Source organism: Apostichopus japonicus, chromosome 3 (assembly GCF_037975245.1).
Source record: "Apostichopus japonicus isolate 1M-3 chromosome 3, ASM3797524v1, whole genome shotgun sequence".
Lineage (NCBI taxonomy): Eukaryota > Metazoa > Echinodermata > Holothuroidea > Aspidochirotida > Stichopodidae > Apostichopus > Apostichopus japonicus.
The window spans coordinates 30,428,664-30,443,409 of record NC_092563.1 but is presented as its reverse complement, the minus strand read 5'-3'; the positions used below and the strand labels follow the sequence as shown (position 1 = coordinate 30,443,409).

General features: G+C 36.3%; 2 protein-coding genes across 7 annotated transcripts in view; one reads left to right on the top strand and one right to left on the bottom strand.

Annotated features, from left to right (window-relative positions):
- LOC139965833 (uncharacterized) overlaps window positions 1-6,155 on the top strand; it is a 250,858-nt gene extending 244,703 nt beyond the window's left edge. For all 5 annotated transcript variants that reach the window (XM_071968600.1, XM_071968601.1, XM_071968599.1 and 2 more), the window contains one exon: window positions 202-6,155. In XM_071968600.1, the coding sequence (XP_071824701.1) occupies window positions 202-327 (126 nt within the window). In that variant the 3' untranslated portion in view covers window positions 328-6,155. The remainder of the gene's footprint in view (window positions 1-201) is intronic.
- LOC139965839 (DNA replication complex GINS protein PSF2-like) lies at window positions 2,785-14,480 on the bottom strand. 2 transcript variants are annotated; one of them, XM_071968620.1, is made up of 5 exons: window positions 14,322-14,480; window positions 10,970-11,455; window positions 9,823-9,922; window positions 9,429-9,555; window positions 2,785-8,236 (listed from the first exon to the last, which is right to left on the bottom strand). In XM_071968620.1, the coding sequence occupies exons 2-5, from the start codon at window positions 11,175-11,177 to the stop codon at window positions 8,141-8,143; spliced, it is 531 nt and encodes a 176-aa protein (XP_071824721.1). In that variant the 5' UTR covers window positions 11,178-11,455; window positions 14,322-14,480; the 3' UTR covers window positions 2,785-8,140. The 2 variants fall into 2 exon arrangements, with proteins under 2 accessions (XP_071824721.1, XP_071824722.1); XM_071968621.1 differs by having other exon boundaries at window positions 14,269-14,441.
- Window positions 14,481-14,746: the final 266 nt, after the last annotated feature.

Below are 14,746 nucleotides of genomic sequence, written 5' to 3'. Positions count from 1 at the left end.
ACATCGAACTGAGAAGTAAAGATGAAAAACTCACTCAAAGGATGTCTGTAAGTCACTTATACCAATAAGCATAGAGAAGGAGCAGGGAGATAGGAGAAAGGGGGGTGGGGGGGTTGTGGGTATATAACAAGGGATATGATTATCTTATCTATCTATTAATCATTATTCAGACATCAATTTTATCTTTACCCCATTCAACAGGATCTGGCAGAAAGTCAACAATTGCAATCAAAGACACAGGAGAGTGTACAAAAGGAAATACAGCAGCTGCAAAAATGTTTTGAAGATGTTAAGAAGACAATCAGTAACTTATCAAAATCTTCGTGAGGATTAGCGATCCCTGGAATAAAATACCAGTGAAATTCTGAAATAACATACTATTTCTTTCTTTGATGCAAAAAGTATTATTATGTGCACAAATTTGAATGGAGCCATTAAAGGGAAGAGCCGATGGTCACAAGTAAATTGATCTTTCAAGATTTATGAAAGGATTTCAGGACTTGTAAACGGGATTTGGGATATCTCAAAAGGATTCAGGGATAAATGAGAAGAATAGCATCATCTTGGTGCAGGACAAATGGTATGAATGTCCGGATATGTGGAAGTATTTCAGAATGCTTGAAAAAGTTTTGTGGAATATGCAAAATGGATTTTAGGACACATAGAATGATGACTATCTATTATTCATTCCTAGCGTAGATCTATTATGAATTATACAAACACTGAAGTTGATAAGTTGGATCAAATTTAGCTATGAATTGTAATGTGTTTATGGAATGGTTTATTTTGAAATTCAAATAGCCACTCATGACCATAAATGGTTGCTCATCAATGGCTTAAAGATGATCCTCGGATACCAGTTACAAGGTCGGAATTTAATGGATTGAAGAGGAAACGATTGTTCGAGAGACATCACCTTTCAAAATAAAGTGAAGGTGTTTGAAGACACCATTGGTATCATCAACATCTTTTAACGTTTTGGTCCTGGTACAAGGGAAAAATTTGCTGATATTAGTGGATACCAGAGATCAGCTTAAATGTAGGATCTGTCAATGTATTAAATCTTACATTTACGCAAACCTTCCGACTGATATCGAAGTAAGAGCTTTATGGTGGAAGTTACGTTGAAGTTATAATGACTCAGGCAAAACAGAAGACGGGTCCTGCAGTCATGGAATCAGAAAGTAAATTACATCTCTTATGAGTATAATCATAACAAAAGTTATCGAAAAAGGCATGATATGTTTGGACCAACCAATAACCTGCACACATTAACTCAATTCCAACTCCTGAAGATTCGGCTTAAGCTCCTCCAGTCAAGAAGACGGTGATAATAGGGAGGATTTGTGGCACAAAGACGGTGATAATAGGGAGGATTTGTGGCACAGAAATGGTGATAATAGGGAGGATTTGTGGCAAGAAGACGGTGATAATAGGGAGGATTTGTGGCACAAAGACGGTGATAATAGGGAGGATTTGTGGCACAAAGACGGTGATAATAGGGAGGATTTGTGGCAAGAAGACGGTGATAATAGGGAGGATTTGTGGCACAAAGACGGTGATAATAGGGAGGATTTGTGGCAAGAAGACGGTGATAATAGGGAGGATTTGTGGCAAGAAGACTGTGATAATAGGGAGGATTTGTGGCAAGAAGACGGTGATAATAGGGAGGATTTGTGGCAAGAAGACGGTGATAATAGGGAGGATTTGTGGCACAAAGACGGTGATAATAGGGAGGATTTGTGGCACAAAGACGGTGATAATAGGGAGGATTTGTGGCAAGGAGACGGTGATTATAGGGAGGATTTGTGGCAAGAAGACGGTGATAATAGGGAGGATTTGTGGCACAAAGACGGTGATAATAGGGAGGATTTGTGGCAAGAAGACGGTGATAATAGGGAGGATTTGTGGCAAGAAGACGGTGATAATAGGGAGGATTTGTGGCAAGAAGACGGTGATAATAGGGAGGATTTGTGGCAAGAAGACGGTGATAATAGGGAGGATTTGTGGCAAGAAGACGGTGATAATAGGGAGGATTTGTGGCAAGAAGACTGTGATAATAGGGAGGATTTGTGGCAAGAAGACGGTGATAATAGGGAGGATTTGTGGCAAGAAGACGGTGATTATAGGGAGGATTTGTGGCAAGAAGACGGTGATAATAGGGAGGATTTGTGGCAAGAAGACGGTGATTATAGGGAGGATTTGTGGTATATTTGATTGAAGTCATAGACAGTGCAGCATAACTGATGTTTGTATTGATTCTTATGGAAACTTGATTTCATTGCACTTATAGGTCACTTACTCAAAAGTAAGGACCTAAATAAAGTATCATTTTCAAGAATGAACTACGGGCAGATCACATTGTTGTGCTAACACTATGGTGATCGATTTCACAAGTGAAACTTATACAATCTCATTAACTGATATGAAAGAAATAACTACCCATCTAGTTACATCTGTCTTCCCAAGTGTTAACAAGTGCAATCTTTATTCAGTCTTTTACAACTAAAATAAACTGTTTGGAAGATTTCACAACTTGAATTTGATTCATCAGCAATGCTCTACACAACTTATAATGTTGTACAGTTACAATTGTGAAATCTCTAACAAAGCTCCATAAAAAGTCCCCCATATATATGCATTCACACACCAGTAGAATCACTGTGGTCGAGTGGCACAGACTTCAGTCTGTGACACAAATGTCCAGGGTTTGATTCCTAACTCGCCGGACCGGTCGTGAAGTGTATTAATCTTTTTAATTTAATATACATAAATATATATATATATATATATTTATATTTATATATACTTATAATCAGGTTGGGTGATACCTGTGAGGAAATATTTGAAAAATGTATCTCTGACAACCCAGAATACTTTTCTTTCAAGATTATTAAACCGAAATGTCATGAAACTACTCCTGTATGCTATAATTGTTACCGTAGACCCTTTCTTGATTCAAATTATCTCAAGGTTACTGTCGGTTGCGCGAAAATATATTTAGTAATCACAGAAATCAACTCCGTATGAGCATTCATTGTTAGTGTATCCAAGCAGAGAGTTAAACTCTGCAAAGTTTGATTAAACGAGATAACAGTTGGGTCGTTTAACACAGATGTATCTTGAAGTATCTCTTGGTCAAGTTTTGGAAAGTTTCTTTTATACTTAACAACAGGAAAAAAAAAGGTTTGTAGAAAAATGCTTCAAAGATGTATGAAACTCACCTAATGTATAAATGATTAGCACAAGGCATCTTGATGAGTTGTATCATAAAACTGGGAAGTCTTTGTGAAACTTGTCATCAACTTTTTCACCGATCCATCTGGCTGTGTCAAAGATAACGAGTTTGAACTTGCATCAGTGCAATATTACTCAATCTGAAAAAGAAATGCTCAGTGCAAAGGGACAGGTAGGAAAACTAAGATAAATAAATACTTGAATGTCACTGTTTATCTTGTGACTCTGCTCATCTGGTAAGGAAGCAGACATCTTTCCATTTTCTCAATTGTTTATCTTAACCACATAAAATGTGAAAGAGATCATGTAAAAATGAAACTTTTTTTTTTAATTACTATTTTAAGTCAGTGTAGTTTTATCCCACATTTAACTGACTCTAAAGCCTTAGTGTGCAAACAAAACAAGTAAACAAAATTTCATTTTTTTTCCCTCTAGCTGTGCAATCTTGTAGTTTTGTACCTCATATGTCATTGGGTATGTAATTTTTGAGCTGAAATTGATACTAGTTATGTATGTAACATACTGTTAAAAATCATAAGAAGTATTCTGTGTAAAAAAATCGTCTTATAATTTGGTTTTCCATATTTTTTTTGTGGAAAGGCTGTGAGTGAGTGTTGTCCATATGTGTGTTCCCTTTTTAACCTTGATAAGTAGACACTGGGGATGTGCACAGGAATAAGTAGACACTGGGGATGTGCACAGGAATAAGTAGACACTGGGGATGTGCACAGGAATAAGTAGACACTGGGGATGTGCACAGGAATAAGTAGACACTGGGGATGTGCACAGGAATAAGTAGACACTGGGGATGTGCACAGGAATAAGTAGACACTGGGGATGTGCACAGGAATCCATTAACATTTTAATATCAATGAAATTTCTACAAGTGAGAAACTATATTTACACTGTAGAAACAACTTGTGTGATTTGCACAATACGTCGGACAATATATTGTTTTAATTATCAAAGTGACGTTAGGGTTCAAATAAATGGGACTTAAATAGTAGCTGCCCTTGAAACTGCTGAGAGTTGCCCCATCTTATCATGAATCTTAAAAATGATGGATTAATTACTATTTCACACAACTATATTTAACTTAAAAGAAGAACATGTGCTTGAAGGTATGCCAAGTTGTCGAGAAAATTTAAATTTGTTTTTTCCTCCCACACCATATTATCAGTTTAGGCTTAATTGTAAGGGTACATCCTAAAACAAATGAATTTTCAAAAACAAAAGAATGCATTTCCTTGCGTGTAGCCTTCACAAACGAGAACATTTACTATGGATATTGACCAGCCTGGATGTGTATAAATGGATGACCTTTCAATGCTTTATTTGAATGTGTGAAATAGTGTTTGAATGTTCATGATAACATGACAGGATATGACCAAACACACAACTTCCTGGAGTGATATATCACATGCTATATTTATAACATGGAAATGCATTGATATTATTAATGATAGCTAATTTCAGGTGGGTGGATCAAGTAGAAGAATTATCTGATGTAAACCTTAAACATTGATGGTTGAGAAGTAATAATGGCACAGGATTTTAAAAGTAATAATCGCAATGGATTTTAAATATGTGATACGATACGTGGTTGATTTGTAGCCTACTGTTAATAGCTCCATGACCATCTAGGAACGATTGTACAAGAAAGTCTACACAGGAAAATTGTTTTGCAAAATTAGCAGTTTAATTTTATTTACTAGGGGGAGGAGGTGATCAACATCAACGGCCTTTAAAATGAATGCTGCTATTTCAAGTATTGACTTTTTCATGGCCAAAGTTTCCTCACCTTAGAAAGAAACTCTATATAATCCTGGAACGTTTCAAGTAAACATGTGTTAACCAATGACATATTTTATGTTTAAAATCGTTGATTACATCTTTTCATAACTTATAACAATGAAATGATCCTAAAGTTGCAGACAAACTATGCCAACAATGTCTGTATGTACTACAGTGCCTGCAGTACATCCATATCACAAATGAGCATGTCAAAAACAGGTTCTCTTCCTACTTCCACTCCTCCCCCAACCACCCTCCCCCAACCACCCATATCCCAAGTGCTCTAGCAATGTCTGTATGTACTACAGTGCCTGCATACATCCATATCACAAACGAGCATGTCAAAAACAGGTTCTCTTCCTACTTCCACTCCTCCCCCCCCCCCCCCCATCCCAAGTGATCTAGCAAAACGTGCCATGTTGTATGTTTGCTATTATTCTTGGGTGCTATTTAACATGTCCCTTAAAGAACTTGTGATAAACTGCTAAAGGAGTCAGCTTTTATTGAATGATATCAAGATGTTGTGGTATAGACTCTACCGTATGTCTCTTCCTTGATTAATTCCTGTGATACAACTCAAAAATCAATCCACAATTGTATAGAAAATTTTACCATTGTGTATTTCATTAGAATGTTTAACAGTCACTTTCAAAGTCTGTTCCTCTCAACACAACTTTTTTTCTAAATTTATTTTTTGGGTGATTTGATATTCCTGGTTTAATTTGCCTGTAATAATGTTGGGTTTTTCTATGGTTGGGGTAAGTTTTAACCAGATGGAAAGTTTGGTGTAAATATTAATTGTGTTTTATTCTAAGAAGAATGCGCAATATTTAAACATGGTCACTGTTACAATATTTGACATTTTGAATTTTCTCCACTTTTTAAAATTTCATTTTCATTTTTCATTTCCTTTCTATGCCAACAAAGTTCTTTTTTTTTTGCTATGGTTGTCCCTGTGAACACCTAAATTTGTATGGTTACCCACATTGGATTAAGTTATTGTCACAATTGTAAATAGTGTATAGAACATCATCAAAACTTATGTGTGGGGCAGGGTTGGTGTGAATATGTTCTTTCGAGAAAAGAGAATTATAATAAATGTGCCAAAAAAGGTAAAAAATAAAGTCCTTTAGAATTCCTGTATTATTTTGTTTTGTAATACCATTATAACAAAATCAAATATTTAGCTATGATGTGAACAAATTACGACCGATGAAAACAACCATTCCATTTCATTACTTCTAGTTACATTACCTTGTAACACATAACTTTACTACGACAGGGGATATCTGTGGTATCATTAGCACGTAACCACAAAGACTTGTTAATATTTTCATTCTAAAAAACAAAAGGGAAACCCTTGAAAGTACAGAGAAACCAAGGTCAAAACTTCTTTGCTCCTTTCCAAAAATTTATTGACAATTTCATTGCCTGTTTTCGATTCATTACGGCAGTTGTGATTGGAAATGCAAAACGTCTGTTGACATTTGAATAGAACAATTAAGTCAACCACACAAATAAAATAAGTCTTTGTAACATGAGGTAAAATTTGCACAAATAACCCAATTATACCATGTAATGTAAAAGCACTCTTCATTTATTCCTGTATAGGTGATAAACTATTCTTACCCCCATTCAATTATATAAGATAAAATTCAAGAACAGAGCCAGTTTGTTGTGACATCTGCAAAAGAGAGTTTTTCTCAAAAAAGATTTTATTTATGGGGAAACCACAGGCACCCATCCTTACAGGGAAGTTGGCCTCAATGACCCAAGTTCCAAATCCCCTCTATTATTAAATCCTGGGGCTGCTCTGACATTTTCATAACAGTACTAAAATTAGGAGAAATTTACAATTCTTCCACAGGCCTTTGAAATCCTGTGTGCATAACTGTGTATCAATATATCCTAATATTTGTCACCCACAAAACATTTTGCACAATATTGTATGTTAAGTCACAACCATTTTGTAACTGCACAATCCATCTGCAATGAGCAGTCCCTGATGAACTAACAATGTAACTTCGGCTAAAAATATGAGTCAAGAAGACATACTTATTACTGACAATCCCTTTTCCAACCAACGAATGACAAGAAAAACATTTCAGTAAATAACAATCACAACAAGAGCAAATGAAATTACAATAAAATGATTAATTCCCATTTTCTTGTGATTCAATGACATGATTCATTACAAACTTACTTTGATTTAATTTGTAAAATGTCTTGTTTTGTGGTTGTGATTTTCAGTTGAAATATCAAATATGACTGGTTTGGCAGACAATATTGGGACCAATATTGTTGTATCCTAGCAACACTAATAGCCAGGATGTCTCCCTTCCTCCCCTGTCCCCTCGCCCAAACCCATCAGCAAAAGTTGTAGCTGAAAATAAGTCAAATTTGTGCTATATATATTACAGAACCACTAGGCATCCTTTACTCCGAAGCTCCTACAGTTAACTAGACGTTTGTATTCTGCAAGTGCTTTTTAATGCCATCTAAAATGCAATAAAAACAGTCTCAAGTTCGGTATAATAAAACACAGTGTTTTGGGCCAGAGAGAAACATTGGTTAGAGCAAAGAGCCAGATAGAACCACAATGTCAAAATACTTAAGATTGAGCAATGTGCAGGATAGGCTGGTTAACTACTCAAGCCTAATGGGTCTGCACATTCCTATTAGCAATGTGCAGGATAGGCTGGTTAGCTACTCAAGCCTAATGCCCCATGGGTCTGCACATGCCCTATTAGCAATGTGCAGAAAAGGCTGGTTAGCTGCTCATAAGCCTAATGCCTTATGGGTCTGCATATACCCTTTAGCAGTGTGCAGGATCAGGTATTCAAGCCTAGCCAATAAAGGTAAGCATACCTGATTATTTATAGCAGGCCAGACTGAAATCTTTCAGCCAAATCTGGCTTGCGGACTGCCTATTGATACTCTGGTATCGCATATCAACATTTCAAAATATGAGTAAATTTGAAGCTCATGGTGAATATTTCCTTCATCAGAGAATATGGGTGCTATCAGACCCAATATGAATTCTTTGATAAGCAATTGTTCTTCTCTTGTGTTTAATCCATACAAGCTGTATCTCTTAAAGATTTATGTTCTACATAGTGTTGTTTTTCAAGGTGTGCATATGGTCCAGAGCTTGCGTAAGAAACGGCCTCACTGTGTTAATCTCCATCAGGTACAGATTATCTAACTGTAAATTGATAAAAAAAAATCATTTGTCAACTTCAAACTACATATGGCCAACATATATTACTAACAGAATTAACAGAAATATGAATAACCAAATCCAAAAGTGCATTTTGGTTTCGATGATGTAATATGAGCAGTTTTTTTATGAATCTGACAAAGTATAGTAAGGGTGTACAACATACTTGATCTTAGTAATAAGCAGTGTGATGTGACAAAGAATAAATTCACAATGACACAGGCTGTCCTGAAATGGCCATTGACCTCATCAACAGGCTTCTTGTACTAAATGTGATATATCAACATACTAAATATGACATCTGTCCATGTTGAAATATTGTGTAAAACATGGTTTTCACAATTTGAACCCTGGTTAACTCAAATGACGATTGGCCTCCACCCACAACATTAGGCTTCATGTACTCAATGTGGTACAATTACATATCACATATGCAATCTGTCCAAGCTTCCCTTGTGATATTTTCTTTAGGAAGGTACATTAGTGTAGAGAGACAGGTAAAGGGGAGTGAAGTAAATGTTTGGCATTTGTTGACTTCAAATGACCTCTGACCTCCACCAAAAGCAATAACAGGCTCCTTCAAGTTGATATGTTACACCTTCAAACCAAGTATGACTACTGCCCAAGCTTCCCTTCTTGCAATATCATGTTTACAAGGTTTTCACAATTTAACTGCTGATGACCCCAAATGACCTTTGACCTCCACCAAAAACAATAGACTTCTTGTACTCAATGTGGTACTTCTACACACCAAATATGAGGTCTGCCCAAGCTTACCTTTTTGAGATATCATGTTTAAAAGGTTTTCACAATTGACCCCTGGTGACCCCAATGACCTTTGACCTCCACTAAAACTATAAGCTTCTTGTATTCACACATACACACACACACCCACGGCATCATGAATGCAAAAGTTACGGTTATCATCAAACCAAAATTTACCAAATTTCTGTGATTTATACTGACTCCCCCCCCCCAATTCCTTCCCCATCCCCCTTGTTGTCTCTCAAACTTGAATGGAAATGCAAGGTAGTAACAGATTGAATGAAGGTGACCATAAAAACTTCTTACTCAAACTTTAGTAAGACAAAGAAAAGAAATAGCTTACAATGAAGCTTTGTTTAAATTTCTTACAGAAAAAGTATAAAACAGCAGCCTGAGAAAGGGATAATTTTACCTTTGCGTAAGTTGCTTGTTCTTTCACAAATTTATCCACACTCTGCCTGAGTTTGGCTGCTCTGATATCCCAAAGATCCTTAATTAATGCATGAACTTCGTCAGCATTGGTGATGTCATCAGCAGCACTAGGTCAAAGCGATACCAAATATTACAGAAATATATTGAAACACTTGAAATCTACCCTTTACTTAAAATATGTTCAACAAACAAAATGTAATGCTGTTAAGATGTTTACAAATACCACCTGTAATGTAAATTCTTAAATATACAAGTTTTATAACAATATCGAATTATTGGTTATAATATAGTGAGAAACACATATTAATGAGACAAAGTACAAAATAACTGAGTTTCCTATAATCCTGTCAGATATTTAAGATAAATCTACTCACTGTGTTAATAACAATTTCGACATCTCCATGAAATGAGGATTCATGACTGCTTCAAAAACAGCCGATTCCTTCTCTTCTTGTTTCTTGGCCTCAAGAAATTCTGTCAAAAAAAACAAAAGAACAGCAAAAGCAAATGCTTAAAATAACAAATAGTAGTACAAACATTCAACAGATAGCTATGAAATCAGGAACTAAGAAATAGCTGTAAACCAGAGGTCCACAGGCAAGTGAGAAACTAACTGATAGCTTTGTAAAGAGAGCAGTGAAAACACAACCAACTGATAGTTCCAAACACAGATACACTATTTGAAAGAATCACAACAGACACCCAAAGCATTTCTTGTTTGGGTATGCTTACCTGTCTCCTATACATATGCACTCTGATCTACCATGCCTACAAACTGGCAACATTCTTGCACTGCCTCCTCAATGACTCTCTAATGTCATCACCCACTCCCTTGCAATGGACCATACAACAGACCAGGTTGTACACAACTTTAGCTTGGTTACAGCTCTAATTGGCACTGATAGGTATAGCAGACTGCTGTTATAGCTGCAATCTGCATTTACAAAAACACTACAATCTACTCTTGTGGTATCACACATTTCTATGAATGGAAAGACAGATGGTACCTAAAAATAGAACCTGTTTCACTGAAGTACATCCAACAAAATTTCCTAATAAATGAACAATGAAATTAAGAATCAACTTCAAAAGTTGGCAAAGAAGACAAAGCATTACATTAGTGAAGTTTGCTCCAAATCCTCTAAACTTATAAAATAATAGTCTTCATCCCATGGGATGCATTTGGATTACACTAAAGCAATGATTTCACTTCTTGTCCCCCCCCCCCCCAAAAGTATGCTAAACTGGTAATAAGCCTATTCATAGCATTGTACATATTGTATCTCACAAGGTTATTCATAAATTCATGACCCTCATGTTTCATCACGTTACATAAACTGACAAAGACTGATTGTGACAGTTCACTGCAAATTGGAACCAAAATGTGATAGCAATACACTGCATTTTGCTTCACTGTATAATCCCCTTAAAACTTGATGTTATTAGAGGATTTGAAATATTCATCAAAAATTAATATAAAATTCAAGCAGACAGTAATTTCTATGGAGGCTTTTCTCTTACCAACATTCATCCATTCAGGTGGTTGAATTCTGCATTTTTGTCTCTGCTTCATATTGATTGCTAACCAGAGAGGAACATCGACAGGTAGTCCAGGATTGAATGGTCCTATGTCCCCGCTTATCAAGTAAAATTTGTTATGAGAAAAGTTTGGGATTATCGTGACCAGTTCTTTTTCAGCTAAAAACTCGACTTCAGATGGGTCCATCATGTTTGAGCACTGTGCAAAGTTACAAGGCACAGTCTACAGTGTACTTGAAATTTCTTCAAGTGCTGTTTTAAGCTTTGTAGCTCAGCAGATGGTAGATCTTGTGATAACAAAGTGAAATTGATGCCATGAAAGTTCAAATCTTGTGAAGTTCTGAAACCGATGGAAGTAAAATATCTCTGGATGAGATGTTAAACTAAATCATGAGGAAAACAACATGGTTTTTCCTGAGGACCGATTGTGCTGTGATATTGCATTGTTGCTATGCTCTTTAGTGTTGACTGTAGAAGAAAAGGAAGAGACAAGCACAAAATAGTGAAAAGTCCCAAGTACCGTCTACTTCAAGGTAAAAGTGCTAGGCATTGGCAGTCAAATGCAAGCAGGTGCTCTTAACTGAATGCCTATCTACATGCAAACATGAATTTTCTGTAACTTTAGGTTTGTTGTAGACATTCATACATCTAGGTGCTGAAATCAAGTTGCTTTCATAGAACCACTTTCATATGTGTTTGCACTTCCTGTCACTTGGTAGAAATTATTATTTAGTTCTCAAGTACATTAAATTTATGGTAAACACACTTACTGAGAATTTCTGTCCCATCTACAAGCCTTTTTACAATGTTGACAGTAGCATTTTTTCTACCGCATTATGTTTGGTAGAATGAACAAATAAACTGAATATGAAATACAAACTTTATGTTTTGTTTAAGTAATAGAAGCTGTTCATTGTTAAATGCAGTTTTAAGAAAGGTAATTAACAACAGAAACCAACTGGGGGTGGGGTGGGGAGGGGGCAGAACATCCCCCAGCAAAAAAGGACCATTAGAATAGGAGGAATATGGTGGGTGCTTGTAGTGACTCCTGACATGATGCAAGATCAAGATACACTTGAGATTCAGCAGACTTCTGTGTTATTGGTTTGATCTCTAGGTTTTACTTTTAGTCCCAAACAAGCAGGAAATACTTCTGTCAACTTATGTTGCATCTCCATTGGTGCAGAACATTTTTGGAGGCACCAAGACAATTTAAGTTAGCTCTATATTGCACATGCTGCAAACTGTCATCATCACTAAATCCATGTCAACCATGTAAAGACATTGTCTAACTGTAAATAGACACTGTTTTTAATTAAGATTATCTCCCACAGCAGGTGTGGTGAATAAGGCCCCATTTGTTTCATTAGTACTCTGGTGCTAAAACAAGCCCTACATTGCTTCTCTTTTTTAGCAGTAGATTTGTTACCAGCCCTGGCAACATATGCACTTGCTATTGAATATGTAGTGTCAACATATTATGTAATAGCAGTGCTAGTTGACCAATGGCAACAGTTTATTTAAGTTAAGACAGGACGTTGCCATCTCCTGATTGGTCAGATTGGTTGCTACCCTGTACCTCTGTTTTAGTCCTCCCTATTACTCTTCCTGTAAAATGTATAAGCAGAGCACCCCTACCTGCCAAAGCAGTGAAGACCACCTTTTGTAGTTGTGTAGATAAACAATTATTACTGTGCAGAAAGTTTATTTTTGTATCAAATTCATCCGAATGCTGTAATATTCTAGCTCTCGACTATAAATACCTATAAAATATTACTATAACAGAACTTTGTCTGGAGGCGTCATCATTAGATTCATTACCATATCCATACCTTACAAAACGCTCTTCTGCCTCACCTTAATTTATTTGGAGGAAACCTGAACGCACTGCTATATATATATTACTTGGAAGAAACCTGAGGCATAATATTTGCTATTTACATGCAGGAACTGTGGCAGAACTATATTTTACTCCTTTTCACTGAATGGGAACATTTACTTATTATTTAATATTACTATGGAGATCCCTGCCGAACTATATCAATCGCCACCAGAAAGGAACCACCAGGCAACATCTTTTACACAGAACTGTTTATTTATATTTTTATGTTTTTCGTTGGAGGCGCCCCAATGGTAAGGCTATCATTTTCCTAATTTTCGTATCAACTATAATATATTAATATTATATTAATATAGCCTAGTAATATATTATAATAAATTATATTTATAGACTTAAGTTCCCTGCACTCTGTTGTCCAGTTTCTTATACTATTGTGTATGTGTCTTCAAGGTAATGCTGAGGAGGGGTGTTACTAAAACGAATGACAATTGCGTTACACATAACGAATGACAATATGTTGTACACACTAAAAAATTGCGTTGACTAAAACGAATGACAGTAATAACAGCACAGACATTTGCTTCAACCGGATATCACAGTTCATACTTCGTGGGTATCTAGATCTAGTAATGTACGGACAAGATAAAAACGCACCTTATAGTAAGCGAAATTGTAAGTCTGATTTTAAAAAGTAAATTTAACGTCACTTTTCCGATATTAATTGTTAGAAACTAACAATACCATAATCTTGAAATGGCTTCAGTTATCTTTCTGTATAAATCTACAGAGGTAAAAAAGCACAGCACGCAAGCGCAATCTCACACAAAAACTTTCCCTGTAGTTTCTATCCATAAATTACACCAAAACCCTGCAAACACGTGATGCGATTTTCCTCAAATCATTTTTGCGCAGAAAACCAATAACCGCATTTACTCCACTCCGTTTATCATTCTAGCACTTTTCAACACTGTCCTTCGTTGTCATTCGTTGTCCAAGTTGTTGTCATTCGTTGTCATTCGCTGTCATTCGTTGTCATTCGCTGTCATTCGCTGTCATTCGCAAATGATAATTAACCCTGTACAAAGTCAATTGTCATTCGGTCATTCGCTGTCATTCGTTTTAGTTTGTCCCCTGAGGAGTCCTCATGAGGATGCATACTTCCCGAGTATAAGGATTTCCAAAGACCAAAGGTTAGTCGGAAACCAACAAGAACCCTAGTGTTTGGTTTCCCTTACAAAACGGCATAGGGGCTTAAGTTGCAGTAAATGTTAGTTAACACATGCCTTAACTTTAGTTAGGCTCATACTAGTCATACACTCATAGGCCAGTAGTACTAACGTTAGTCTACGAATTATGCACGAGTTACCTAACGTAAGACCTAGGTTAACTGTGTTAGCTTAGCTAAATATACACTGAACTTGAAGGCCTATATTTCAATCACCTGTGTCGAAGAAAGTAATTTCGGAAATTTTAAGATACGATAGTATTACTGACCCATCTCCATATCCAACTAGGTCCCTCGACTTATACCCAGTTTAAGTGTAGGCTATGTCATTATTTTTATTGTCGTGTCTGTTTTGTGTTTTCCCTCCGTTATTTCATGACCATCCACACAGTTACTTCCGGTAGATTTGTTAGCCTCATTGAAGGTAGCAGACACTAACAGCAGACACTAACAGCAGCCAATAAGAGAAAAAAGGACAGTAAGACATGACACACAGTACTGCCGCTGCAGTCGTGTGTTTGTTATAACTGTCACTGCGGTCAAGTGTGTTGTTCAAATAGTGCATAAATTAGAAAGTTATCGTGTTTTTTTTTTCAAAATCGATTTATTTGAGTTATCGAGCTAGTTGAGAGGTCCGATTAGCACCACATTAAAGAAGAAAGGTTTCTCTTTTACGTGGTATATCTCTACTATC

What these genes read in the sequence shown, in the direction of transcription:
- LOC139965839 (XM_071968620.1), bottom strand. Translation starts at nt 11,177, where the DNA reads ATGATGGACCCATCTGAAGTCGAGTTTTTAGCTGAAAAAGAACTGGTC. An exon ending in TCGAAATTGTTATTAACACA is followed by an intron (nt 9,556 to 9,822) that starts GTGAGTAGATTT and finishes GCTTTGACCTAG; the next exon opens with TGCTGCTGATGACATCACCA. An exon ending in AACAAGCAACTTACGCAAAG is followed by an intron (nt 8,237 to 9,428) that starts GTAAAATTATCC and finishes ATCAATTTACAG; the next exon opens with TTAGATAATCTGTACCTGAT.